This window comes from Neophocaena asiaeorientalis, unplaced genomic scaffold (assembly GCF_003031525.2).
Source record: "Neophocaena asiaeorientalis asiaeorientalis breed wild unplaced genomic scaffold, Neophocaena_asiaeorientalis_V1.1 scaffold228, whole genome shotgun sequence".
NCBI lineage: Eukaryota > Metazoa > Chordata > Mammalia > Artiodactyla > Phocoenidae > Neophocaena > Neophocaena asiaeorientalis.
This window is the reverse complement of record NW_020173762.1, coordinates 1,055,236-1,083,235: the sequence shown is the minus strand read 5'-3', so window position 1 is coordinate 1,083,235 and position 28,000 is coordinate 1,055,236. Positions and strand designations below refer to the sequence as shown.

At 32.5% G+C, this 28,000-nt stretch overlaps 1 protein-coding gene across 3 annotated transcripts in view; it reads left to right on the top strand.

Moving 5' to 3' along the window:
* The window catches only part of ADGRL3 (adhesion G protein-coupled receptor L3), a 688,045-nt gene that overhangs the window by 106,456 nt on the left and 553,589 nt on the right, over positions 1-28,000 (top strand). For all 3 annotated transcript variants that reach the window (XM_024751339.1, XM_024751340.1, XM_024751338.1), the window contains exon 2: positions 20,279-20,499. In XM_024751339.1, coding sequence (XP_024607107.1) covers positions 20,427-20,499 — 73 coding nt within the window. In that variant the 5' untranslated portion in view covers positions 20,279-20,426. The remainder of the gene's footprint in view (positions 1-20,278; positions 20,500-28,000) is intronic.

Below are 28,000 nucleotides of genomic sequence, written 5' to 3'. Positions count from 1 at the left end.
GGACGCGCAGGCTCAGCGGCCATGGCTCACGGGCCCAGCCGCTCCGCGGCATGTGGGATCTTCCCGGACGGGGGCACAAACCCGTGTCCCCTGCATCGGCAGGGGGACTCTCAACCACTGCGCCACCAGGGAAGCCCTTGATAATTTTTTGAGGGAGAACATGTGAAAACCATTTGTCTAGCAAGAAGGAACAGTGAGAACACTTCAAATAGCAAAATAAACAAAAACTGAGAAGTCCTTATTGTGTTACTTTTATAATTTTTCTCACCCTTAACAGTAAAGAGTATGTTAACATCATCAGCACCATTACAGATTTTATTAACATGAAAAGACCTGCATATCTCAAAGCTTTAGCACTAAGGAATTACCAGCTTTTTTAGCATCTAAAGCATAAATTTATTTCACTTGAGTGCTATTATACTTCATCTATTTATCCAAATGTAGTGTATTTCCTCCAAAGATAAATCCTTTTCCCCCACAAGATTTTGTTGCTGGTTAAGTTAATATAACTTACTGTCCAACTCTCATTAAATCACTATTGCCCAATTGCACAAAGTTACGTTTTTACTTTAAAATGATTAATTGCTCACCAAAGAACATGTGCACTTCATAACAATCAATTAAACTATTTTAGACTAATGTAACAAACGATTTTAGAACGTGAGGGAAAATGTAAAATAAATGTCTTCTCACTGTGCTCTAATTGAATGTTCTGAACAGAGTTTTCACAAGCTGGGGGCATTTTCTTGTGCTTCTTTGTTTACTATTGATTTGTTCTATAGTAGTATTTATTGCATGTCACATGTCATAGGGTCCCTTGATTCTCTGTATTAAAAATAATGGTATTTGAGTCATGAAATTTTAAGCATGTTTTATCAGAACCTGAGGTAGGTGAAATAAGTTGGGGTACTATTAACAAAACTACTGTGTTACCTCAGCCAAGAGAAGAATACAGTCCATTCTGATTGAATTCTGGGCTCGTTTCTGAAAGTGACAAAGATTTATAGTGTCTTTTCTGTCAGTCCTGCTTAGTCCCCATGGTACTAGTTCTTTCTTGAAGTACATAAGAAACGGTTAGTGCTAACGGCAAGATATTTTCTATGAAGGTGTATTTTAAAGGTAGATTTGGGGAATGTTAGCAAAGCAGCTCTGATTTTTTGAAACCATGATGAATTATGACTACCAAGTATAGGTCTTGATTAATAGTCATAAAATAGATCTTACATTTTCTTTGTTTTGTCAAAATACCTGCTAAGATCTTGTGTTAACTGCTGTGGCCACAGAGATTCCTCAACCCTTGATAATATTTCAAGGCTTTAAACTTCAATTCAAGAATATTAAATCACGGAAAAATGAAACTTCTAAATTCTATTACCTCAGTAGATTTATAGACTATGTGCATTTAGTATTGAAATCTATAGACATCATCTTACTCATTGTAAAGAGCAAATCTGTAGATCCTGTACTGATGAAAAAATAATGACAACCTTTAATTTCAAAAAGTACATGATGTTACACAAACATTTTAGTTTAGAATTTAGACTTTGCTCTTAAAAGATAAAGTGGCTTCTCAGAAAAATATGGGTGGATTAGCAGAGTCACAATCTGTATTGGCCTAGGGGCATTTTTTGGGCTGTGCTCAGTTTGGGTCATAAGAGTTCTATTATTTATCTTTGTATTTATAAGTCACATATTCTGTTGTGCTATAGCTACTGTTCTATCATCTGGCTAATTCCTTTCTAAATTAAGTATTCGAAAACCTTTGTTACCATAATCAAGTATTCAACAAATATCCTTGCGTATCAGTAGTTTATAAGGATAATTATTACTGCTGGGGAGCTTTTGTCCCACATCCTACTTCCCATTTTATTTGTTTATTAAACAAAAGACTTGAACTCAGTCATGTGAAAACATTGATGAAATATACAGAAATAAATGAAAAGACATTGCACCAAATCTTAATATTTGTGGTTTGAAAAAGCACTGTACTGTAATATGTCTGATACATAATTTAAAATTCTTTCTTTCATAGCTTTTCAATAATTTTTTGTTCAGTACATCTAAACTAATTTCAACTATAGTTTCAGTCTCCATACAAATAGTATAAAATCAAAACAGTGAACTGCAATAGAGAAGTTAATAAAATTTCTCATTATTAGGTTTATTTATTTAGGTTTATTTATGTTATTCATGGCCAGAATTTTTATCTGGCAATATGGTCAAGCTTTGGTGTGGTGGTCATTTATGTTTTGTTATTATTAAGCTGTAGTAGTATTTTTTTTAAAAATGGTGATAGTTTATTTAAAATAGCAATGATCCACATCAAAAATTATAAAAAAGAGTTGAACCAAAAAAGCCTGCTTTCTTTTTTTTTTTTGTAAAAATATTAATGTTCCAAGAATCAGTGAATTCTCTGGACAAAACTGCTTCGTACAAAAATGTGTGGAATCAAGAATTTGAACTGTACCCTTTAGCTTCTTGTAAACAGACGTTACCCCCAACTGTATTTTACATTTTCTTCAGTTTCTCTAAGACATTTGTAAATGCATCCCAGTGTGTATAGGGGAAGGATGCAGACAGCTTAGGAAAGTATACAACATTAACTCCTCCTCACTTGGCTTAAGGGATTTAAAAGTCTGTGCAGGGCTTCCCTGGTGGCGCAGTGGCTGAGAGTCCGCCTGGTGATGCAGGGGACATGGGTTCGTGCCCCGGTCCGGGAAGATCCCACATGCCTCAGAGCGGCTGGGCCCTTGAGCCATGGCTGCTGAGCCTGTGCGTCCGGAGCCTGTGTGTGTGTGTGTGTGTGTGTGTGTGTGTCTAAAACTGAATCACTTTGCTGTACACCTGAAACTAACACAACATTGTAAATCAACTGTACTTGAGTTAAAAAAAGGAAATTAAATTTATTTTGTGGTTTGGGGTTGGAATTACTACTTTCTACCTTACTATTATAGTCCTTTATCTTTATTATTTTAAAAAGCTTTAATTATTTTGGCAGAAAAATATATTACTAGTATTCATAAAAAAACTAGTCTATTTTTAATGTTCAATGCATTGCATTTCTCCTCTTTAAAAAAAAGGCTTGAAGAAGATGATTTTGAGAGATTTCCTTAGTTCTGACATGCCATAATTACCCAAATATTGACTTTATACTTTTTACATATATTAAACTATTTTAGATAATTTCTCCATAGAATGTCTTGAGTCACATGTTTCATTTTTATTTCCTTATAAATTTTCTTGGAGAATAGAACATAAAATAATAATTACTTCATTTGGAATAAAATCTCCCAAGGCCAATAAAATGTTGATCTCTGTCAGAGTAATTTTTATAGTTATCTAGGATTAACTCTGTGCTAAGAGGATTAATGCTACATTTCTTTCTACATAATTTTGTATATTCTGGTTAATTTTAAGATACATATGCTCACATTGAGATACATGTTTGCATAAAACCATCTGCATTGATAGCAGGGTGATTCTTTGCATTCTTGGCTGGACCACTGTAAGTCAACAAAGCAAAAGAGAATGAAAAAAAAGAGGGAAACATAGGGGGTCATGTCTGAGAGGAGCTAATGGATGCTTTTGGTATAATGATACCTGAAATATATTTTTTAATGTTCCTTAGAATTCAAAGAAACTTTTCCATTACAGTAACTGTTTTAATCCCTGGGAACACTTATGTTCTCCAGACTGCCCATCCCATTTCTTTTTGCTTCTGCTATATATCTTCATTTCTGAATCTTTAAAAAAATTAAGAAATCCAAAAAAAAAAAAAAAAAAATTAAGGAATCCAATGTGGGGCTATTTGACTCTTCTCTGTTTGAGATAAAGAGAACCATTGTAGTATCTGTATCTTGGATTTGGATGATGAAGATGTTTTACAGTGGATGTTTACTGGCAGTATTCAGCAAATTTCCCCTTATCTATTAATTTATAATAATAATACATCCATTTCTATCTAAAATTTTTAAATGTGCCTGTGTGTGCACATGTGTATGTGTTTTATTTATATTCATATGAAATAATAAAATAATTATTTCAGGAAATATTTACACAGTGAAAAAATAGAATGTATAGATACATTGTAAAAAGAGCTCATTTTTTCTATAGCATTTGTCACATAGGAATTAGTCAATGTATTTTTGTTTGATTGGTTAACATTTGTTGCTGTACTTCCGCTGAACTAACAAAGATTTTCCTTTTTTTCTTTTTAACATCTTTATTGGAGTATGATTGCTTTACAATGGTGTGTTAGTTTCTGCTTTATAACAAAGTGAATCACTTATAAATATACATATATCCCCATATCTCCTCCCTCTTGCATCTCCCTCCCACGCTCCCTATCCCACCCCTCTAGGTGGTCACAAAGCACCCAGCTGATCTCTCTGGGCTATGTGGCTGCTTCCCACTAGCTATCTGTTTTACATTTGTTAGTGTATATATGTCCATGCCACTCTCTCAGTTCGTCCCAGCTAACCCTTCCCCCTCCCGGTGTCCTCACGTCCATTCTCTACATCTGCATCTTTATTCCTGTCATGCCCCTAGGTTCTTCAGAACTTTTTTTTTTTTTTAGATTCCATATATATGTGTTAGCATATGGTATTTATTTTTGTCTTTCTGACTTACTTCACTCTGTATGACAGACTCTAGGTCCATCCACCTCACTACAAGTAACTCAATTTCACTTCTTTTCATGGCTGAGTAATATTCCATTGTATATATGTGCCACATCTTCTTTTCCTCTGTTGATGGACACTTAGGTTGCTTCCATGTCCTGGCTATTGTAAATAGTGCTGCAATGAACATTGTGGTACATGACTCTTTTTGAATTATGGTTTTCTCAGGGTATATTCCCAGTAGTGGGATTGCTGGGTTGTATGGTAGTTCTATTTTAGTTTTTTAAGGAACCTCCATACTGTTCTCCATAGTGGCTGTATCAGTTTACATTCCCATCAGTCTCCAAAATTTACAAGCAGCTCATGCAGCTCAATATCAAAAAAACAAGCAACCCAATCCAAAAATGGGCAGAAAACCTAAATAGATATTTCTCCAAAGAAGATATACAGATTGCCAATAAACACATGAAAGGATGCTCAGTATCATTAGAGAAATGCAAATCAAAACTACAATGAGGTATCACCTCACACCAGTCAGAATGGCCATCATCAAAAAATTTACAAACAATAAATGCTGGAGACGGTGTGGAGAAAAGGGAACGCTTTTTCCTTTTTTTTTTTTTTTTTGATATTAGTTATTAGCAGATTAACTCTAGACAAAATTGTCAAAGAGATGCCTCTTTGACATCTTGATTCCCAAACTTCTTTTGTGTTTTGACACCAGGCTCCCAACCAGATTCAAATTTTTCTTTCTATTAGAAGAAAATTAACATTAATAAGCCACAGATCCCTCAGTATAAATCAACTACCCATGCTAGAAAACTTCCATATTTATAAAAGGACCTTATGAGAGGATATTTAAAATAAACTTAACACATAAGCTTTATAAACTAAACACATGTGGAATACACACACATGCACAAATGCACACCCTGGTGGAAGAACGGATATTCAAAAATATTTGGTTATATTACCTACCTGTCTTCCTATAGAGTTCCTTGGTGAAAAATACATTAGGACCATAAAGCATTCCTCAGTTCTGTAAAAATATAAAATGTAGGAAGTCATTCTTTCTGCTGACTGATAGGAGTGATTCTTAAAGGGAGCTATTCTTTGGAAATTTTTAAGAAATATCTTTTAAGTAAGTATTAAAAAGTTTAGGAAATTAGAGAAGATTTAAATCAGAAACTATTTATTGAGCCCACCACTGGAGAAAACACCATGGTGCGTAAGTCTTGATTAAGGTAATAGAGGAATTTTGAGGGATAAAAATACAGTGTAAATTCACTGGAAACATGTACATCAAAGGTGAAATTACCATATAGTGTTTACATGATTTTTTAAATATTTGAGATCCATGTTAATATTGTTCCCTATGATATAATTTCTCCTTTTTTAAAGTTAGCATTGTTGTTACATTCCAAGGATGCATTATGATTTAATTTTAAATCATAATGAATTACTCTAGAAGACATTAACTTATCCCCTGAATAGTTTATAATGGTCAATACTGATATTTTATATATAATTGTAAAATTCAACTATGCTTAACACACCTCTAGTAATATACTGGCTGTGATAATGAACATTTATTCCAAACAGCCAGAATCTGAAACAATATAATTTTCAGCGATCTAAATAATAAACAGTAGTAAGTTCAGTGATGAGATTTAATCAAAAAATTTCATGCACTTCTTCATCTGACTAAAATGACTTGGTGATCGCAAAGTTTTCTTTGTACAATTACAAAGAATAGCAATAAAAAGGCAAAGAAGACGAGAAAAGGTAGGATGATGCTCTGTAGATAGCGTATACTGATTAACGATGACACTGTGTAGACCTTGGCTTTCTCAGCTTCCTCAGGTGTAGTGAGGGAGCTAGAAGAAGATAGGCTTTGGAGTTACTCAACTCCAACAAGTGAACAAGACCCACCAGAAACGTACCTGTTCTTCATGTGGGCAAAACTGATGCAGTTTGTTAGAATAAAAAAAGCCACTCATGACAAGATTATGAAAAGCCAATAAATGTAATTAATCTATTGAGATGTTTATGTTAGGAATAATTGGAATTTTATATATTAATTAGGTTCCTTTATCAAGACCACGGGGAAGTTTGAGAGTATATTTATCTGTGTTTTTTTCTTCCAGTTTTATTGAGATATAATTGACATACAGCACTGTATAAGTTTAAGGTGTACAGCATAATGATTTGACTTATATATGATATACATCATAAAAAGATTGCCATAAGAAATTTAGTGAACATCTATCTCCTTATACAGGTACAAAATTTAAAACAAAGAAAACAATTTTTCCTCGCAATGAGAACTCTTAGGATTTACTCTGTTAATAACTTTCATAGAAACCATACAACAGTGTTAATTATATTGATTGTACATTACATCGCTAGTATTTATTTATCTTATAACTGGAAGTTTGTACCTCTTGACCACCTTTGTCACTACACAAAGATACTACATTATTATTGCCTATATTCCCTACTCTGTACTTTTTTTTCTTTTTTTTTTTTTTTTTTGCGGTATGCGGGCCTCTCACTGTTGTGGCCTCTCCCGTTGCAGAGCACAGGCTCCGGACGCACAGGCTCAGCCGCCATGGTTCACGGGCCCAGCCGCTCCGCGGCATGTGGGATCTTCCCGGACTCGGGCACGAACCCGTGTCCCCTGCATCGGCAGGCGGACTCTCAACCACTGCGCCACCAGGGAAGCCCTCCCACTCTGTACATTTCATCCTTGTAACTCATTTATTTTGTAACTAGAAAAACCAGTTATTAAAGTATACATCTTCATTAAAAGTAAAAAATAAGCCTTATCATAAAGAAAAAAAGAAAGAAGCCCTTTCAAAAGGCCATGATTTTAATTGACTAAATAATCTTATCGTTTCACAGAGAAAAATAATCTCCCTTTTATTTTAACAGTTTAAGGAAAAAAAGTAAAGGATATAAGCTTTGTGTTTAAACCATGTTATGTTTCATGCATAGCATTAAAAAATTATTGCTATGGTAAATCTTCATAAAAGCAAGACTGCGTTTCTTTGGAAATGCATGTTCCTGAGATATTTCATGGAATACCTTATTTTTCTGAAAGATAAATTAATGTCTCAAATGCAAGGAGAAATAATCTTTGGGGTGCTTTCAACTATATCTTATTCAGTAATCACAGACATGATAGAGAAAGCAAAACCAGAAAACATAGATATCTCTTGATTCTAAAAAAAAGATAGATTCGTAATTATTCTAATTCACAAAAAATTTAACTACAAACTTAGTACAAATATAGTTACTGTTTTTTTAAAAAATATTTTTAACCTAAAGTTGTTTCCACAGTTTCCATGGTAGACAGTTATCTGCTTTGGCTCTTTATCTGCCATCACTGTGAAATATATTAGAAGAATATTTAAATAAAATGTTAGTTAAAATTGATCCAGATATCACTGTGTATAATAATCTGCCAGCTTTGTTGTTTCTGATGGATTTTCCATCACAGTTGATCTCTGTTCCCTTACTTTATTTCTAGCTAGAGCCAAGTAACAATGACACTATATATCTTTTTGTACAATTTGCCAATTTTGGTTATTTTAGAACCTAGGTGCTCCTGAATTGTCCTTGTGAATCACCATTCTACAGAGAAAGGACTGAACAAAGAAATGATTTAGGTACTGAAACATCAATGTGATTTTGAAACTACATAACTCAAAGATATTTTTACCAAAGATGGGGAGAAGGGCTTTTTGTAGGGAATCAAAACAGTGGTATCTTTAAATAAATAGGAGCCATTAAGCCATTTTAGATGTCTTAATTATTAAGAAAATCAAATTTCATGAGAAAACCTTCTTACAGGCATTTACCTTAAATAATAATCTTTATCAAAGTAATTTTGGATAGCCACTTTTGTACTGCTCTTTTTCAAGTTTCTTTCCTTATGCTTTTTATTTGCATAGTCTCTAGAACGGATTGCTTTTGGCCTAAATTCATTTAACTATAACTTGGAGATAATTGTATAACATATCCTCTTACCTAATGGTAAATAAAAAACAGTCACACTATAGAATAGTATCTTGCTCAAATCAGTGAGATGATTTCATTGATGTGTCCAGTTTTTGAACACTTTGGAAAGTACGAACACCCAGAGGATGCAGTGTAAACACCTCTAGGTGAGATGTGTATGCCCATTTGTGTGGTTAGGTTTTCATACGTTTTCATATTTCTTAATGGGGCTGTTCCTTTTCAAGAACAAAAAAACAACTTGGTTATTCTTCCCATTAACCAAGACTTGTTTTGTTTTGGTTTAGTTTTACCAGTTGTCTTAAGTCACTGTATTTGATTGGTTTAATTATCTTTTTACATCAGAAAACGTGTGCTATTATTTGTGTGGACATCTTTAGGAGTCATTTGGTGTAATTTTTTTAAATGGCAAGTGTTTGACATTATTATAATTTGAGGTGCCACTTAGTTTTAGTATTATAAAATAACCAGACACACAGACGGTACACTGAGAAATAGAAATTGACTATTTGAATGATAACTTTGGATTATGTATTCATATACATTCTCATGTTGTACTAGGTTACTAAATTCACAAAAATTGTGAGTTGCAATATTTATTGGATAAAAATATGAATGGTATGATAAAAGATTATGTGTTATCATTGTAGTTATATGTACATTTATATAAATTATATATTACATATACACAAATGAATAAATTCATATATTAATAACTATAAAAGTTCTGTTATAAAATTCTCTAATTATGGGAATCTGAACAGGACCTGACTTACATGTTCCTTCTCTAAATACATCCTTTATTATCCTGTATTTAAATACATTAGCCAAACCAGTTTAGTTATTCCTTTTCCGCTGAGGTACTACCTTTAAGTGGAAATTTCCACTTAAATTTCTTTTTTTGATATTTTATTTCCCAAGCTTTTGCTTACTTATCCCCAGACCTAATTGGTGCTTTTTTTTTTTGCCGTACACGGACCTCTCACTGTTGTGGCTTCTCCCGTTGCGGAGCACAGGCTCCGGACGCACAGGCTCAGCGGCCATGGCTCACGGGCCCAGCCGCTCCGCGGCATGTGGGATCCTCCTGGACCGGGGCACGAACCCGTGTCCCCTGCATCGGCAGGCTGACTCTCAACCACTGCGCCACCAGGGAAGCCCCTAATTGGTGCTTTTTAGTTTTTCCTAATGCTGCTCCACATCAGCTTCTGTAGTGATAGGACCAGAAACAAGATGAATGAAACATAAAGATGTTTTCATTCTGATTTCGTTTTACTTCCTGTTTGCCATTTTGCCTACCAGTTAAAACCCCAGAAGTTGAGGAAATGTTTTTAATGTGAAAATAGGCTTCTTTACCTTAAGCAGCAATGCCAATATCTCCATCATATACTTGTTTTATAGCTCCTGAAGAATTGATATTATGATGATCATTATTTCTACCAAATTATATACATTTTACTATAAAGATTAAATATATTTTAGATATATTTTTCTTCCCAATGAAGAAAAATACTTTGACATCTAAGCAGCTATCTTAAAAGTTAAGTTTTGTAAAGTGACCCATTTCATAATTTGGTAGCTACCTATAAATGCTAATCATCAAAGCATTAATATAAAATGTATTGATACATTCATAGTTTTAATCTGTGTCTTGGTGTTATGCTAAACCTCACTATGGTAACTGTTGATTTTAAAATCATAAATATGTATTTAAATAAACTCCCAGTCAGGCTAAAATTACAGCAGAAATATTGCATCATATGCTACAACTCTCCCTTGACAGTAATGGTCCCTGACTACCTTTGGGTGTTTTAGGCATGATACTCCATAATGGGCCATTAAGGAAGATGTTTAATTTGAGACCTATCCAGGTGCACCCTACTGAGATGAGATAATTTCAAAATGTGTATTTTCTCTCCTGCCTGGTTACTACTGATACACTAACTACAAGGAATGAAATATAGCAAAGTTACCTTTATGAATCACAAAAGACAATGTATTTCTTTCATAATCTCAAAAACAAGGTATTTAAAATATATAGATATCCTATGTCAGGAGGTTCTAAAGGAATTATTTTTAGACCTTGTCTGCTATACATTTAAAAATATTTCCACTATTTTACAGTAATCTCTTTCTTATTAATACCTGTTTAATTTAATTTTGAAAAAGAGACTTGTTGGAATAGAATGAATTTGACATTGCTACCTCATTTCTTGTAGCTTTTCTATCCTAGGCTTTATTTTTAAGTCAGTTATTTAGTAACTGTCATTGCTTTCAGAGAAATAGTGTTAAGACTTTTCTCCCCAATTCAGCCCCCTAAACCCATGCTGTAGCTTGATATGATAATTTGACTTTTAAAGTTTATTGTTCCCAGCTATGGAAATAACTTTTTCACCAGTCTCAACTGTAGTGCTATCTGTAATGATATTTTCTACAGTTTTGCTGGAGAAAAGGTGGTTATATTGGTTTTAAATCAAAACCTGCAACTTCACTTTTAAATGAAACTTAGAGTAGATATAATATATTGTCATAGTTGTCAGTTATGAAGTACTCAGGTGATTTCAGTTATAAAATTGTCAAAAAGGAAGTGACATAAGGCAGTACTAGTTTATCCCAATCATACAGCCTCAGCAGATAAAAGAAAATCCAATAAATATTAGAAACATTTGAGGTCAGCTTTACTGATCATTTGTTAATTTGATTCTTGAATTTAAAATAAGTATGATAAAGTCACAAATAATTTTAATACTTTGAAGATATATTTTCTTCTTCTCAGTAATGTTCCAAGTAGTCTCAGTTCCCTTTTTAGAAAAATTACTAACAGAATTAGTCATGCTGATTGGAATTAAATTGATACATTTTGAAGCTTTTTCAGAATTTCACTTGGGAGATAATTATTTTTTTCCTGATTGCTTTCAACTTTTTATATAATTTAAGAAGCACTTGCTTGGCTCTTAAGAACCTCAGAGATCATCATTTCTGGGCTACTCATCTAATAAAGTCTGTGGTCCTGTCCCTCACTCACCCCAAACAAGCATGAATAAAATGGATCATTGGCATCTATTCAGATATGCAGAGATATAAGATATATGATGCCAGCTAGTAGATTTTCAGAAGTGAACATAATGAAGGCCTTCTGTTTATGGCATGAATCTCTCAGTCTGAAGTTTGTTTGAATATTTCAGTGTACAACGATATCCTAGATCTTCATCTCACTTCATTCAACCCATAATCACTATCATAACTAGCTTAAAGCTCCTTACATTTGTATAAAGTATTGTTTTATCACAGGCTGCTCTAAGAAAAATACCATAGGCTGGATATCTAAATAAACAACAGAAATTTATTTTTCACAGTTCTGTAGACTGGGATTCCAAGATCAGGGTACCAGCATGGTTGAGTTTTAGAGAGAGCCCACTTCTTGGGTTATAGACAGCTGTCCTCTTGCTGTGAGCTCAAATGGTAGAAGGAGCTAGAAAACTCTATGGGGTTTCTTTTCTAAGGTACTAAACTCATTCATGAGGATTCAGCTCTCCTGACCTAATCACTTCTCAAAGGCCTCATCTACAAATTCTAGCACATTGGGATTTGTATTCAACATATGAATCCTTGGGGAGGGACAAGCACAATCCATGGGTCTAGACTGTTTAGGTGCAAATCTGGGCTCTTTATTTTCAGCCATGTGACCTCAGCGAGCTCTTTTAACTTCTTGTTCCCATAGTTTCCTCAATGGCCAGTTAGTAATAATAATAGCCCCTTCCTTTGGAATTGTTATAGGATTAACAATAATGTTTATATTTAAAATCAATTAAATTATTTAATATGTGGGAAGCTCTTACAACAGTGCCTGATAGTAAGGGCTCAATAAATGTTAGCTGTTGTTACGAAGAAAACTATATTTTGCCTCGTGCTCCAGATTTTGGAATAGATTCACATGCTTCTGTTAGAAATGGAATTATTTACTTTGAAGTAGAAACCTGTTAAATCTGCACGTTTTAACTATAGCTTGCTTGCCTTTCCTAATTTCTACTTCCCTTGGAAACAGAAATCAATCCTTGATTATTATCGTAAATGATGTTTTTTGTTTGTTTGTTTGTTTTTGCCGTACGCGGGCCTCTCACTGTTGTGGCCTCTCCCGTTGCAGAGCGCAGGCTCCGGACGCGCAGGCCCAGCGGCCATGGCTCACAGGCCTAGCCGCTCCGTGGCATGTGGGATCTTCCCGGACCAGGGCATGAACCCGTGTCCCCTGCATCAGCAGGCGGGCTCTCAACCACTGTGCCACCAGGGAAGCCCGTAAATGATGTATTTTAAAGCAATTGTTAATTTTTTGAATATCCTTTTAAATAATGGCTATATTCATTCAAGCTTATTTTTCACAGCTAATATTGACGATAAAAATTTGAGATTTTCTGAGTATTTTCATTTGTGAAGAGTAAAGTATCTATTTTACAAATCATATACATGAAAGAGTGTGAGATTCAGTTTTTAGTTTTATCTCATTTCAAACAGAATTATTTCCCAAACTAGTTGCTTTAATGCAATTATTTATAGTTAGCTTAATTTCAGACTCATTGATTTTTATTTCCTATTGAACATATCAATGGAGGAAAATATTGTCTTATCCAAAGTCCATTGGAAACAAACTCCAATCAGGTGCTTTGTGGGATCTCAGGGAGAAGGTTAACTCAAGGACACTTGGCAAGAAAATGATCCTCAGTAAAACATCAGTCTATTTTATGGTTAAATGATATGTTGCCCTAAAGCTAAAAATAGCATTGTTCATTAAATCCAAATTTGTTCCTAAACATTAATAGACACTTGTTAGATCGTAAGATTATTTGAAAGACAATTAGATGGGACTTTTACTCTAGAGAACTTCCTTATTAAAATTACCTTTCTAGATTACTTGTTTTCTAATGTAGCATCAGATTATGTTTGAAATATAATTATAAGGCAATATGTGTTTTACTTAAGCAATAAAAAATATTGTTTGTTAACGTTTCAGACAATGTGTAGAGATTTAGCATTTCATTGCTTGAAAAGTGTAGTAAGTAATATTTTAAAAATTTAATTGTATACAAATAGGTCTTTCTTTGCTCTGATTGCTTTGAAACTTGTGGAGAAGATAGTAGGAAAGGAATGAGGGAAGAATGAAGACTTGAGTGAAAGTTCTAGTGGAAACGTAGTTTTATTTCTGAACTATTCTCCCTACTTCTAATCTGATTTAATTTTTTCCTGTATCTTCTGTTTGCAGTGATTTTTATTTATTACTGTAATTTGTGCTTCTAAAAATTAAAGAAAATAATATTATTTAAATTTTCATAATTCATAGTTGGAAACTAAGCAAATTGAATTCAGATTCCTTTGTATAACCCTCAGAACCTTTCCTGTTTTACCCAAATGCTTTGTCTATGTGATTTTCTCTTATTCCTTACTTGCTCAGTAGACCTGACATACCAGATAACTTGCAGTTCTGTAATATGCTGTTTCTTTTTCCTGCTCTTAACTTTTTTCATAACAATGCCAAACTTAGAATAATCCTTCTCCAACCACTGTTTAGTGAAATTTCATCTATTCATATCCTTGTATCCTGAATGATACAAGTATCATTCTCTTCTTGCAGGTCTTCCAGACCTTCCAAGCTATGTTATCTCCTTTACTTTTTTTTATTTTTACTTTTATTTGTTTTGCTGTACGCGGGCCTCTCACTGTTGTGGCCTCTCCCTTTGCGGAGCACAGGCTCCGGACGCTCAGGCTCAGCGGCCATGGCTCACGGGCCCAGACGCTCTGCAGCATGTGAGATCTTCCCGGACCAGGGAACGAATCCGTGTCCCCTGCATTGACAGGAGGACTCCCAACCACTGCGCCACCAGGGAAGCCCCTCCTTTATTTTTTTAACTCCCTTCTTTATCATATTTGGATTTAAATTTTATTACTTTTAGTTTTTTGCATTATCTCTTCTCCTCCTCTTTTCTGTCCCATTATTGTCCTCCTGCTACTCCTTTTCCTCCTCTTCCTTCTTTAATGCAAGAATCATGCCATATATATCTCACATATCTTCTATGACCACAGTTTACATTGTTTGTATTCAGTGATGATCTCTTGGAACACAGTGATGAAAAAAACATATGTGGGTTGATCAAATTTAATATTTCTTGAAAATATTAAACAAGATGATGGAGAATTTGTTTTCTATGAATCTCCAAAGGGATCTAGTACTATTTAAAAAAGTATTCACTGCTAGAACATTCAGCTCTTTATTGTTATCAGACTCGATAGTTAAATACTTTTTAATAGTTATTTAATATAAAGTTCTTTGACTCCATAAATATTGAAAGAAAGGAAAGATCCTTGAACCTAATTGCAGTGCTTCAGTTTTCAGAGTCAAAATATTGAGAAAGTACATGCCAAACATGCAAAAGCAATCAAGCTCTAAAAAGACTTAAATGACAAAACATGTAAATACCCGAAATGTAGATTAATAAAAATTTGTAAAGTTGATATGGAGTAAAATTTGTAGTTAGCAGAATTTGTAATAAGTGAACATTTAATAGGTGGGGAGATGTAAAAATATTATAAAGAAGATATTATAGTGTCTTTTCTAGGCCATTATGAGGGGAAAGGTATAATTATAACATGCAATTTAATTTGGGAAAAGATTGAGAGTAAGTTATACATATGTGATTAAGAGTAGCTAAAATAGAAGTAACAATTCCAAGATGAGTGACATTCAGATTCTAATCCTAACCTTTATTTAGAGGGTAGAAAGAAAGCTAATATAAAGTAAAAATAGCTTTCAAATATGATTTGAGAAGAAGGATATATGAAAAAATTAAATGGGAAAAAAGTTATGACATCAGAATTTAAGGTGCCAGTTTCCTCAAAGTAAAATCAATGTCTTAAGTTTAGAAGAACTTTTGTTTCAGCAATAGCAAAAAAAATTCAAATAGTTTCAGAGTATAATTGTGCTAGATATAAACAAAATTTAGTCTAAATGTAAAAAATAAGGAATTTTCCATGCAGTTTATGAGGAAAGACTTTATTTACATAAAGCATTTGTAGACTATTTTTACATGTGATTTAAAAAAATATTTAGTGGAACATGAGTCAGATCACACAGTTACATAATTATAATCTTAAATATTAATGATATAAATTAGGACACTTTTAATTAACCTCACTTTTTAATTTTGAATATTGTGAAGTGTAGTGAAGTTAGGTAGCTTGTTGGAAGACATATAAACTTCACTTACCTAATCAAAGTCTGCATTAGAAATATATACCTTCCAAGTTTTAGATAGGGTACCAGGCAAAACTGCCATATTGTGATAATCTATGGTAAAAGTTAGAAACACTCTCTTTCAATAATAATTTTTAAAGCATTTTATGTGTTGATTTGTTACTGGAAATTAATAGCCTAAGTAACAAAGTATATTTCAAACAAGAGAAGCATACTGAAAATCTTTTTTTTAAAAAACAAAATCTCACATTGTTTTAGTAGCCACCATTCAGCCATAGAATTCTTGAGTGTGCATCTCACTCAAGGAGAGTCTGTTTTTAGTTTCCTAAACATGTAAGTGAAAGGTGTGGGATTTGGGCTTGTAGTCTCTTCCTCAGTTTTGAAAGAATTAAGGAAACAAAGGAATCGGCGAATGACAGACATGCACTGACAGACATGCACGATGACACAACATCTCTGCATCAGACAATACTTTATGCTGTCGCTAATCTTCTCAACCAACCTACAAGGTGAATATTGTTTTCTCTTTTGTAGTTGAAGAAACTGAGAGTCAGAGAGGTTTGTAAACTTGCCTAGTACCAGAATATTCAGTTTGCGTGCTTTTAAGTCCCTTGCTGTTACATACAAAAGAAAATCTGGCCGTTTGTGTGTGTGTGTGTGTGTTTCTAGATTATCTCACATAACACATATCACATTTTGCACAGCTTTAATTATTGGTGAGTATACCTTCTAGCATTCCTATTTTACTGCAAGTTGTTTTAAAACGGTGATCATAGACTTGTAGACACACTCTCGTCATTCGACCCATAGTGTTAACACAGAGCTTTGTACAAAGAAAAGGCTAAAGAAATTTCACTGGAGATGGATATACATGTTGAAATTGACTTTTCAAATGCTTTTTATCATTAGTAAATCTTTTTTTATGAGTAATTATTTTGTCTATATATATGACTTAATGAGCCCCTAATGTCTTTTCTTGGTTTTTCTTCTCTATGTGTTTTTGAAGAGCTATGTTTCAGAAATGACTTGAGTGAAAAATCCCTTTTATATGAAAACTGGTTTGGTTAAGTTAATGACAACACATAAATTGGAAAAAAAAAATCATCCCAGAAAGTTTTCTTTCTTTCTTTTTTTTTTTTTTTTTTTTAAGTTAGTATTTAAAGAGTGGTAGTTTATCTTTCTGTAGATTATAAGCATACTTGTATGGAACATTATCTATTAAAATTTATATAGTTTACTATTGCAATTTTATTATATATATGCCCAAATTAGCACATTATTGTGGGGCTGTGGGTGAGAGGTCCATGGGTGGTGAGGCTAGGGTGTGAAAACATATTACCCTCCTCAAGTAATATCTTCTATTCATCTAAATTCCTTTCCCCACCTCTGTTTACAGAGTAATCATGAAAACAAATTCTTATGCTCAAATCAAGGATCTTAGTAGACGTGGCTTTATGCCCTGCTGTGATATCTTAAAATAAGTCCTTATTATAAATAATAGATAACACTTTCTTATCCTTTCTATAAAGTAACTCTCATTGCTTCATCAAGGTGAAAATATACTATGTCATATGAAATAAACTATTCTGGTTTTCACTAAAGCTAGACTTAATAATTGCAATACTCATACTTCACTATGGAAATAATTTTCCGGCTCCTCCAAAAGGTACAATGTTATAATTAGGCTGGTTTCCTTCTTTAACATGTCCTTTTTCTCCTTTCTCTTTGTCCTTCCACTTCTACCTCATATATCCATGCTGTTCCCTTTTTCTCTACTTGTCGCAATTGGATAACACATTTAAGCAAGGCCTAAGTCTTCCTTGGAAACTTGCTACATTGTCCCCCTTCCTTTGCACAATTACTACCCCTGGTTATGCTCATACATCTTCTTGTTTATTCTACCATAGGGAGAGGAAAGAGCACTGATGTTGGAGTCAGACATTTGGTATGAAATTCTTGCTGAGTAACATTGTCTGATTTTACTTCTCAGTCAACATGAGACGATATTATCTGCCTGATAGATTTGTATGGAGAATTAAATCATATAATTGTATAATAATCTAGAACATTGCTTGGAATATGATAGGAACTATAAAATGTTACTGCTTCTCTTTATGTTGAGACTTCATTTACTACGTCTTTTCCATTACAGTGGGAGTTGTGAGAAAAATTGTTCTACTTTATTTGTGATCTCAATAATATCCACCATGGTAGATATTTAGTGTATATTTTTGAAATAGTATATAAATAACTCGCCTAGATGGCTGCCCTCAATCTTTTTTTCAGTTGCAAAACAGTACTGTATATATTTATCTTACGTATATGTGTGTAGGTGTTTGTGTGTATATGTCTGTGTATATACATATCTCTTGATGCCATAGTTATAGAGGGGAAAAAAAGACAGCTGAGTGTGAGGGGGTAATTGCTTACTTGTTGATGCATCAGTCAATTTAAGTATCCTCCTTTAAGTATCCATTAATTATTACATGCATGTAAAAGAATGCAATTTTAAATTAGCACCTGCTTTCAAGTTTATTTTCAGAAAAAGTTAAACACTTATGGCACTTACGGTAATTAAGGAAAAGTTCTAAATGTTTTCTTGTAAGTCAGAGTGTGAATAAGGAAAACAAAAGAAAAATGTTAAACATGATTCCTTTTCACATAATTTATTTTATCTCAGCCACATTTTTTTGTTGTCAATGTTTTCTCTGTTTGTAAAAGTAAAATGTTATGAGAGTGTTTATTATGGCTTCATTTTTCTATAATGTCTGTGAGTTTAGAAAGAAAATTATTATATCTGTTATTTCCAGATTTAGCGTTCTCCGAGCCTGTCTGTACAATAGTGACTCAATAAATATTTTTGGCTTGATTTATCAAATGGTCTTGCTTCTTACACAACCACATTAAAAAGTATGAGTAGGATAAAACTGAAAAGTAATGAGATGTATAATAACTGTTAAGATATATAGCACTTATTACATACTAGACACTGTTCTGGGCAATACATATTTTTATGTATTGTATATAACTAAAATGACAATTTTTAGCTTATTTAATGTTCATATAACCATATGAATTAATATTACTCCCCCACCATTAGCAGATAGGAAACCAAGGAACCGAGGGCTTAAATGACTTGCCCAAGGTCTTAGTTCTAGTAGAGCTAGTAATTGAAATTGGGTTATCTTGCTTCAGAATCTGTGCTCTTAATTACCATGCTATGAATAGTGGTGCCAGAGATTCAGATAAATCTGTGTAATTTTGCCTTATAACAAAGGCAAGTACTTCAAAAATACTCTGGAATGTGTTTTGGTAGAATGAGGCTTAATACAATCCTCAGTAAACTATCTCTATTTTGAATATTCCTTTCCAGAAATATTTTAAACTTATACTCAAAATGTGAAATGATTTTAAATATATACCATTCACTTGAATAGAAAATAGAAAGAGAAAGAGAGAGAGAGAAGGAAAGAAGGAAAGAAAAGGAAGATCCAGTTTGCATTTGATCAGTTTTAAAAATGCTCACTGTGATAAACATCTTCAAAATTTGAGTCATGTTCCTTTAGTATTTTCACTTCCTAAGATAAGTCTGTGCAAACTTTGAAGAGGGAGCAGCTATATCAGTTTGGTTCAGTAAAATAACTTTACAACGCTAACAATTTTTAATGTCTTCCATATGCACTTAACACATTTAAGCCAGATTCCTTATTTTAAGTTGTAAGATCCTGGAGGATAGGTTGCATGTTTTACTCAGTATTCTATTCTATGTTCCTAGCACAGTGCTTTGTATTTCAGCGGACACTCAATAAACTTCTGTTGAATGAATTGATTATGGTTGAGCATAATTAATTAACACAAATCTATAATTTTCACAAATTTAATTATAAAAATATTTAGAAAAGTAATATAGTTAATATGTGGAATGATTTCTGAATGATTATTAGGGCCTGGAATGAAAGTACGGCTCATGCATTTAACTTTGTTTAAACACACAGTAATGGTAATGAATGATTTCTTTTTTTTATACTTTTCTATTATTAGTAAAAATTATATTTGCGGAAAATGTTTACACAGAGTTAAGTACCAAATCTGTTTAAACACATTAACAAATTATACAAACTAATCATTAATTATTATACAAATGAGTATAGTAATATTTATACTGCTTTGTCCAGCGAGACTGAATTATTTGTTTCAGTCAGTTTGGGGGCTGGGAAGTAAACACTGTGCTAATACATGCATAAATAATGTACCTTAGGTTACTTACTTATTTTTATACATGATGCATGTATTCATTAAAATGAAGAAGGGAGACAGTATACAGGTGTTCTATTCAGGAAGGAAATTTTCAAGCAAATGGGAAAACCTGTATTTGATAACCCTTTTTTTTTCTTATTTGCAGGATTCAGATTTGGGATATTGGTGTTTCTGTTTTGAAGAATATTTCCTTTTGAGCTTTTTTTTTTTAATCATCGGTCTTGGACTACAGAAGAATCAGAAAGACACTTATTTTGTTTCAAGTTTGGAACACTCACTCTTGAGGCACTCTCATGCCTGAGAACATGACCATGTGGCCATCACAGCTACTAGTCTTCATGATGCTCTTAGCACCGATAGTTCATGGTAAGACCTTTAAGTATATTTTTGTGTGATGCTTAATGTTGTCTTAGTTGTTTACACTAGACCCTTTCTTCTAAATTTTTGCTCTATGATTTTGCAGCTTTTGCCTACCATATATTAATAGCAGTAAGTAATGTACCTTAAGCTGCAATAAATAGGATTTCGAGTTTGATTTCTTAAAATACCATTTAAAATGTATATCTAACCAAAGTTTAAAAAAAATAATGCATGTTTTATTCTTTGTTTTACCACACTTAAGGAATATCATCTGAATTATTAACTATGTCATTTATTGTGAATTATTTTTATTTACATTATTTTGTAGGTAAAATAACTTTTAATACAGTAAGTATGCACATTTGAAGGAAAACACTTCAAAAATCTACCTTCCTGAACCAAATAATCATTTGTTTCTGAGTGTTTACTACTCTCCTCAATCTTTAACAAACAGGATAAAAATTAAACCTCTCATTAAAGCAAAATTCTCACATCCCTTTCAATGCAAAAAAAGGGAAAAAACCAACAACATCAAAATGATATCAACATATGCAGAAAGGTATTTTTCTTGAAACATGCTAACATACCCATAAAAGACTGTGTTCTTTGTTCATTTAGACAGCTTGGTATTTAAAACATGAGTATGATAGTTAAGAAATGATCTCCCTTTGCAAATTTTATAAAACATAATTATTCAGTAAATAAGCAAAACAAATTCTGTACCACTTAGTACAGTATTCACGGGATCTCTCTAAAAATTGGCAAATTAAAGTCTATATATATGTTCCTTTTTCACAATTTAAAGTTTTCTACTAATTATCATTGGTTTTGCACTAAGATGAAAATGGCATAATATAGTCACTATCTCATACATTAATGGTAATTAGAACAAAGAAAAAGGGACACAGCTGTATTTGCCACTGCTTAGAAGGTATCAGAATATTATAGTTTAGCAAGCAGCTGAAAAGCATTTTTAGCCTCTTCAGCTCACTTTTGGTTTTTAATTGACTACAGGGATCTATTGTAGTTTGTCAGTGATGTGAATCTGAATTTGGCTCATATATAAGTTTCAACATGAATTCTGCATTCTGCTGTCAGTATAAAAACTGGATATTATCACTTCTCTCTTGACATTTTCCCTAAAGTTCCCCTGATTTAACACCTTTATTTCTAACAAATCGCTATATGATAGTGTTTTTTTAAAAAATGAAAGTAAAATTATACAACCATCTACTTTTAAACAATGTAAATTTGTCAGATATTTCAAAATTTTTCCTTAATTCTTATATTGATGTAGCACTTACATACTCACATACTTGGGCACATATAACATTTTGTGATATGGGACAGTATAAGAATTATACAGCTTTAAACAAGTGCTTTTCTGATTATCTGTATATCTAAAGATGATTCTAATTAGGTTTTTAGATGTTATAAAAACACCTCACTCATAAGGTTACTTTGAAGATTAAATAAATAGTATATGTAAAGAATCTAGCACAGTGCCTGACAGATATTGTGACTGAACACATTAATTTCCTTTATCATACTATCTGCCCCTCCAGTTTGTTTTTGTGCCAGTAAGTTGTAACAACTAGGAATTAGCTAACCCTGAGAGCTTTTTCATTTGATGTTGATATTCAGAAAAAAAAAAACAAAAAAACTCTATGTACAAGTCATGTTTAAAAAGTCAGTCTAAAATTGCACTGTTAGAGCAAGATAGGTTAAAAATAGCAGAAATAGATATTGTAAGAAAGACTCCCTTTTCAGAGGTGAAATTTCTGGTCTCCAAAAACTGACACCTACTGTGTATTTCAGTGGGCCCCAAACATGTCTGAGCCTTAGATCATAGGTCTTGAGTTAAGGCCTTTACTGAACACACATACACACACACACAAACACACACAGACAATCTCTCCAAGTAACTCTGAGAAGTATTTAAAAACTCCTAATAGGGCACAGAGAATATTGAGCCTGGTATATAAAAAATATAAAACATTTTGGCTAAAAACTAAAGTAATTCTTTCCATTGGATGTGAACTACCTTATATTATCTTGACTTTGAACCATATCAGGATAAACAATATAGAAGCGTTCCACTTATAAACTTTATTCTTATTACCTTGTGTAAGTATTTTAAAACTTTACACCAGAGAAAATGCAAATCAGTTTTGTCTGCCTTCCATAGGAGGCTTTCTCCATTGCCTTTGTGATAGCACTTCGGGCTTGTAAATAAAGGGCTTCACTTGAGCAGGCTTTTGGAATCCAGCATACTCATAAACAGAGGAGTGTGTGTACCTTTGAGCAGTGATGAAATCTAATAGGATAGGCATTTTTAGAGTCCCATATAGCTTAGAGTCCCAGTCCTGGCTTAAAGGAATACCATATAGCTCGAAACCTTAGAGGACTGAGGTAACGTGGATGTCTCAGTTATAGAAGTACTCTTGTTTCCAAAACATCCCCTTATAGCATCTCTTTGCCTACTGCTGTTGAGATGCCTAGCTTCATTTGTCCTTGAGACCATAGAGAATTAACTTTTCTGGGTATCACCCGAATTGCTGGCCTTTTCTCCAGAGTAAATAATAATGATGACTATAAATTCTGTAGCCATAAACTTTAGAGGTATTGGTACAATTAATTATCACAACATTCTCATGGGTTTAATGTTATTTATTATTATCATCATTATCATTAACTTCTTATAGTAAAATCCTTGAGGTACCAAGTGGCAAAAGAACTTGACTAAAGTTGCACATGAGACCCAGAGAGGTTTTAAAACAAAGGACTTAGCTTCTTAAGCTCTGGTCTTAATGCCAGTAGATAATCAGTTACTATCAAGGCCATTCTTCCCTACAGAAAAAAATCCCACCTCAACTCTCCTGGTCCTTTGGGAGCAGATAAGGCAGAAAAGTAGATTACCTGCTTCTTCCATGTTCTGGGCACAGACAGACTGGGATTTGAAGTCTAACAGACCTGAGATAAAATTTCAGCTCTACTGCTTACAAGCACTGTGACACTGTTACCTGGTAAACTAGTTAACACATGCCATTTACCATAGACTATGAGCCAGAAAACTGTGCTAGTTGCTAAAGGTAAGGTAGTGAACAAAAGATTCTTAATTTTTCCCTCAAGCTTACAGTAACTGAAACATTTGTAAACATACTTCTCATCCGCAAGAATGAACACTTACTCCATGTGCGGTTATTTTAAGAAATTGATGGAATGATATGTGAATAGTTTCTAACATAGTGCTTGGCATTCAATAAATCTTTATATTTTATTTTCCTAGCCCTAACTACCTTGAAATAGAACTAAACCTCTCAGCATTACATAAGGAAAATGCGTAATTATCATTATTCTTACCCTGATAATTGAAATCTTCTGCTACTTGGACCTCAGCATTTAAGTTTTGCCAGAAAATTTTAAAACTAGTATCTAAACAAAATTCTTATCAAACTGATATATATATATGTATATATATATATAAAGGCTTAGTATATAATTGTCAGTATATAATAATATAGTATCTACTTGTCAATTGTCAGTGGTAGTAGTATATAATTGGTAATATATAATTGTCAGAGAAGCATTTTTTTGCATGATTTCTACATGGGTAAAATTAGAAACTAAGCTGAAGAATTAATTCTGAATAATGTTTACATTAGTTGAATAATCTCCCACATCATCCTAGAAAGTCTGGCCAGTGTTTTTTATAGGAAAACAAAATTAATTAGTATATCCACATTGTGTGTGTATATATATATATATATATATATATATATATATATATATATATATATATATATATATATATATATATATATATATATATATATATATATATATATATATACACACACACACACAAGTTTTAAATTAAGAAATGTCTCTAGGTCTGTGTTTATCTGTCCATATTTTATGTCTCTGTGTACCTCTGTATTTCTCTTTTTCTGTTTACCATGACTGTGCCCCCTTCTTGTACAGCCATAAAATCCTTATCTATAATGCAATGAGACCTGGCAGAAGTAAAGAGAAGCAGCTAAAGCAGGTGGCCAGTTCTTTGCTGTTAACTAATGTAGTGTTGCATGAAGATAAAAGTTTTTTTGTTCTATTGATCTTGTTGGGAGCAAGAGAAAAAGGGGGAATCAGAGAACAAAAATCAAGTGATAACATGGGCACCTGGGACTCATCCTTATTGGCAGTAAAGCAATATGCTTCAGTGTAGGACCTGGACTAGGACATCTGGTCCTGGGAGGGATGTCACACAAGCCACAATGGGTTGGGAGTTGAGAAGGTGATTGGGGTGCTCAAATATTTTAACTGCATCTCATCTTAATTAAACTGTGTTTAGAAACTGTCACAATTAAAAAGATATAAAACAGGATCATTGGAGCCTACTGTGTGCTAAAGGGAACAATACTTTTTATGGTACCTTTGCAGAAAAAAGTAGAATTAAAAAAAATTCTTCTGTGACCACCATATGTGTACTTTTTTCTGCAAGTCTATTTTTTTGTCATTAAAGTTGAATGAATATTTATATATTAATGGACTTTACAGGCAAACCTGCTCTTTATTATGTCCAAGAAGTTAATTATTATAAATAGTTCTTAGCAGGGACAAAACAATGGTCGAACGCATATATATTTCGTACTATATGTTTTTATGTAATTTGCATTTTATTATTAACTATTTTTACAATTATAATATTTAATGTGTCAATGGTTTAAAATAATAATTTAAAATATTTTTTGACCTCTAATAAAATGTAAAGCTTGAGAAAGTACAAAATTACATTTTATAACACAACATATTACCGTATAATTTTTTTATGAAGTCATGTTTTATTAATTGTGAAAAAGGTTGACTTCTAAGCTCTGCTTAACTTTGTTATTTTTAGAAATTAATCATCCTTTAAATGTTTATAATGTTTGCCAGCCTAGGCAATTTGTCATACTTGCAGTAATATCACTGTTTTTATGGTCAAATATGTTATACAGAAAAATCTTTGTCATTATCATGTTATATGAGGTAACGGTGAACACATCCAACACCATCTACATTAGCCACTCGGTACTGAAATTCAAAATATATATTTCAAAAGTTAACTATGCAGTCTCTAATATCACAATATTTACTACAAATATACATGCCTGACAGCTTTCCTTTGTAAGGATGTGTTTAGGAGCCTTCCCTACACATTCGGTATGCAGGTTGGCAATTGGAAAATAGTTTTATTTTGCCTTTGCACTTGCAAAACATGTTATATGTGAATTTTATTGTAGTGATACTCTATGAGTAACACGGGTATACCTTGAGAATAAAATAACATTTTTTATTTTCAGATTTTATGTACTGTGACTATTTGGGGGGTTTAGGATCATATTTTTTTGTATTTCTTGGCTTTGGGGTAGACTGTGACTGCACTAGGATGGTCATCATACACTTGATGTTGAATGAATTTCAAAGTATTTTGATATATAATATATAAATAACTAATTATCTGTTTTCCTCTTCTTTGCATTGCTATTTACTTTCATTCTCAATGTTAAGAATAGTTCTCTTATATTTATAATTTAATATAAATAGCCATAGTGCATTTTTCATACATTTATTTCCTCCATTCTGATTGGGAAATGATTACTTAATGACCAAATAAAAAATTGAAATGCAATAAGAAAGAGTCTCATTGATTTGTCATGCAAATAAGACACTATATTATATTGTGATCTGTTTTAATTCGACAGTATAGAATAAGGCCCTATTGGAACATAGGATTAATTCATTCTCTATTTCATGTTTTTAATTGATAAATTGAAAATAAACTACTTACATTTTAATACTTATATTTTTGTTTTATTTGAATCTATATTTGTCCTATATTACCATCATGGCAGAATTAGTTTCTTTAAATAAAGAAAATTGTATTCCTATCAGAAAAAATATATATGAAGGATTTGATCAAATAAGCTAGGCTAGCTAAGGATTTGCAAGAGAAATATGCTAGTTGTACTTATAAAAGTAATAGATAGACATCTTTGTACAAAAATAGATTCTCACAATGACATTTGATAAGCTTCCAGTGTTTATTTTGTTTATACATATTATAGTTTGCGGTGATTTGACTGTCCAGAAGTCAAGGTTGTAGCTTACTGTTAGAGCACAAGAACATAGTCTCATGTATTTTTTTGTTTGTCATTACCAGTGTCTCCTACTTTATTGTCAAAGTAATTCTCCTCATACAAATTTAGATCAGAAATAAAAAATCCAATAATCCCACGACTCAGTGGTATAATTAATATTAATGCTTGTTAGATTTTTTTTGCAGTTATGTGTATGCACATTTTTTTAAAAATTGGAATAATGCTAGAAATAAAAGTTATATTTAAAATTTTGACTAAACCTTAAAATTCAGACATTTCTAGCATCTTATTAAAGTTTCAAAAAATTATGATAACATGTCATATGAACGAACCATTGTTTAACCATATGTTGAGGGCTCAGCATTGAAGGTCACTGATACATTGCCATTACAAATAGCAGTAAAATGGAACACGGTTGTATATAAAATTTGACTGCATCTTTGTACCCCTAGAAGAAAATCTCAAGATATGGAAAGTAAAAGAAAAGAATGATTCATTTTTAGGTTAATTAATAATTACTTAATAATTAATAATTGATAATGAATAACAATACTATCTAAAATGAATGGCAGTAAATGATCAATACAGCCTTGCTTGTTATCATGACAGTTTGTTTAAAACAATTCCACAAATTTTGGGTACTATAATAATGAGCAAAATATAAATAAGAAGAGTAAATATTCAAATATTAAGATATAATTATTATTTGTAGGAGTGTAATGATGTACTCAGAAAATTCAAGAAATAATAACTTTCCCAGAATTAATGGGAGCACTGATTTCAGGCGTATGATTCAAACATACATATATGATTCCATCAAAACAGCAATGAAATGCCTGAGTTACTTAGGAAGTATCATAGCCGGAGCTACATGGAACCTAAGAGGAGAAAAATGTGAAACTTACTGGGAGTTATAAAAGAAGACATGCAATATACCATGTTCTTAGATGAAAAGACTAGGAATAGCAAAATTGTAAGTTATTTTCAAGTTAATTCATATATATGTTCACACACTGCATTCAGAGTACTGATGTGAGCTTTTCTATGTAGAAATTCAACAAAATTATTCTAAAAAATATATATAGAATATTAAACAAAAGTTAATAAGAAATGAAAAGAGTAATAGGATGACATAAATTGAACATAAATATATATATTATGAAAGTACAGTAATTAAGATAAAGTCTCAAAATTAGGCAAATTGATCAATTGTAAAAGAGATCCCTGAAACATTACTGCACTCTGTATGTTTGTGGTGTAATTTGATAGGAATGAGTCCTCAGAAAATCAAATATCTAAGACACGAAGTAGTCAAATAGGGATCCAATAAAGTGTGTGTGTGTGTGTGTGTGTGTGTGTGTGTGTGT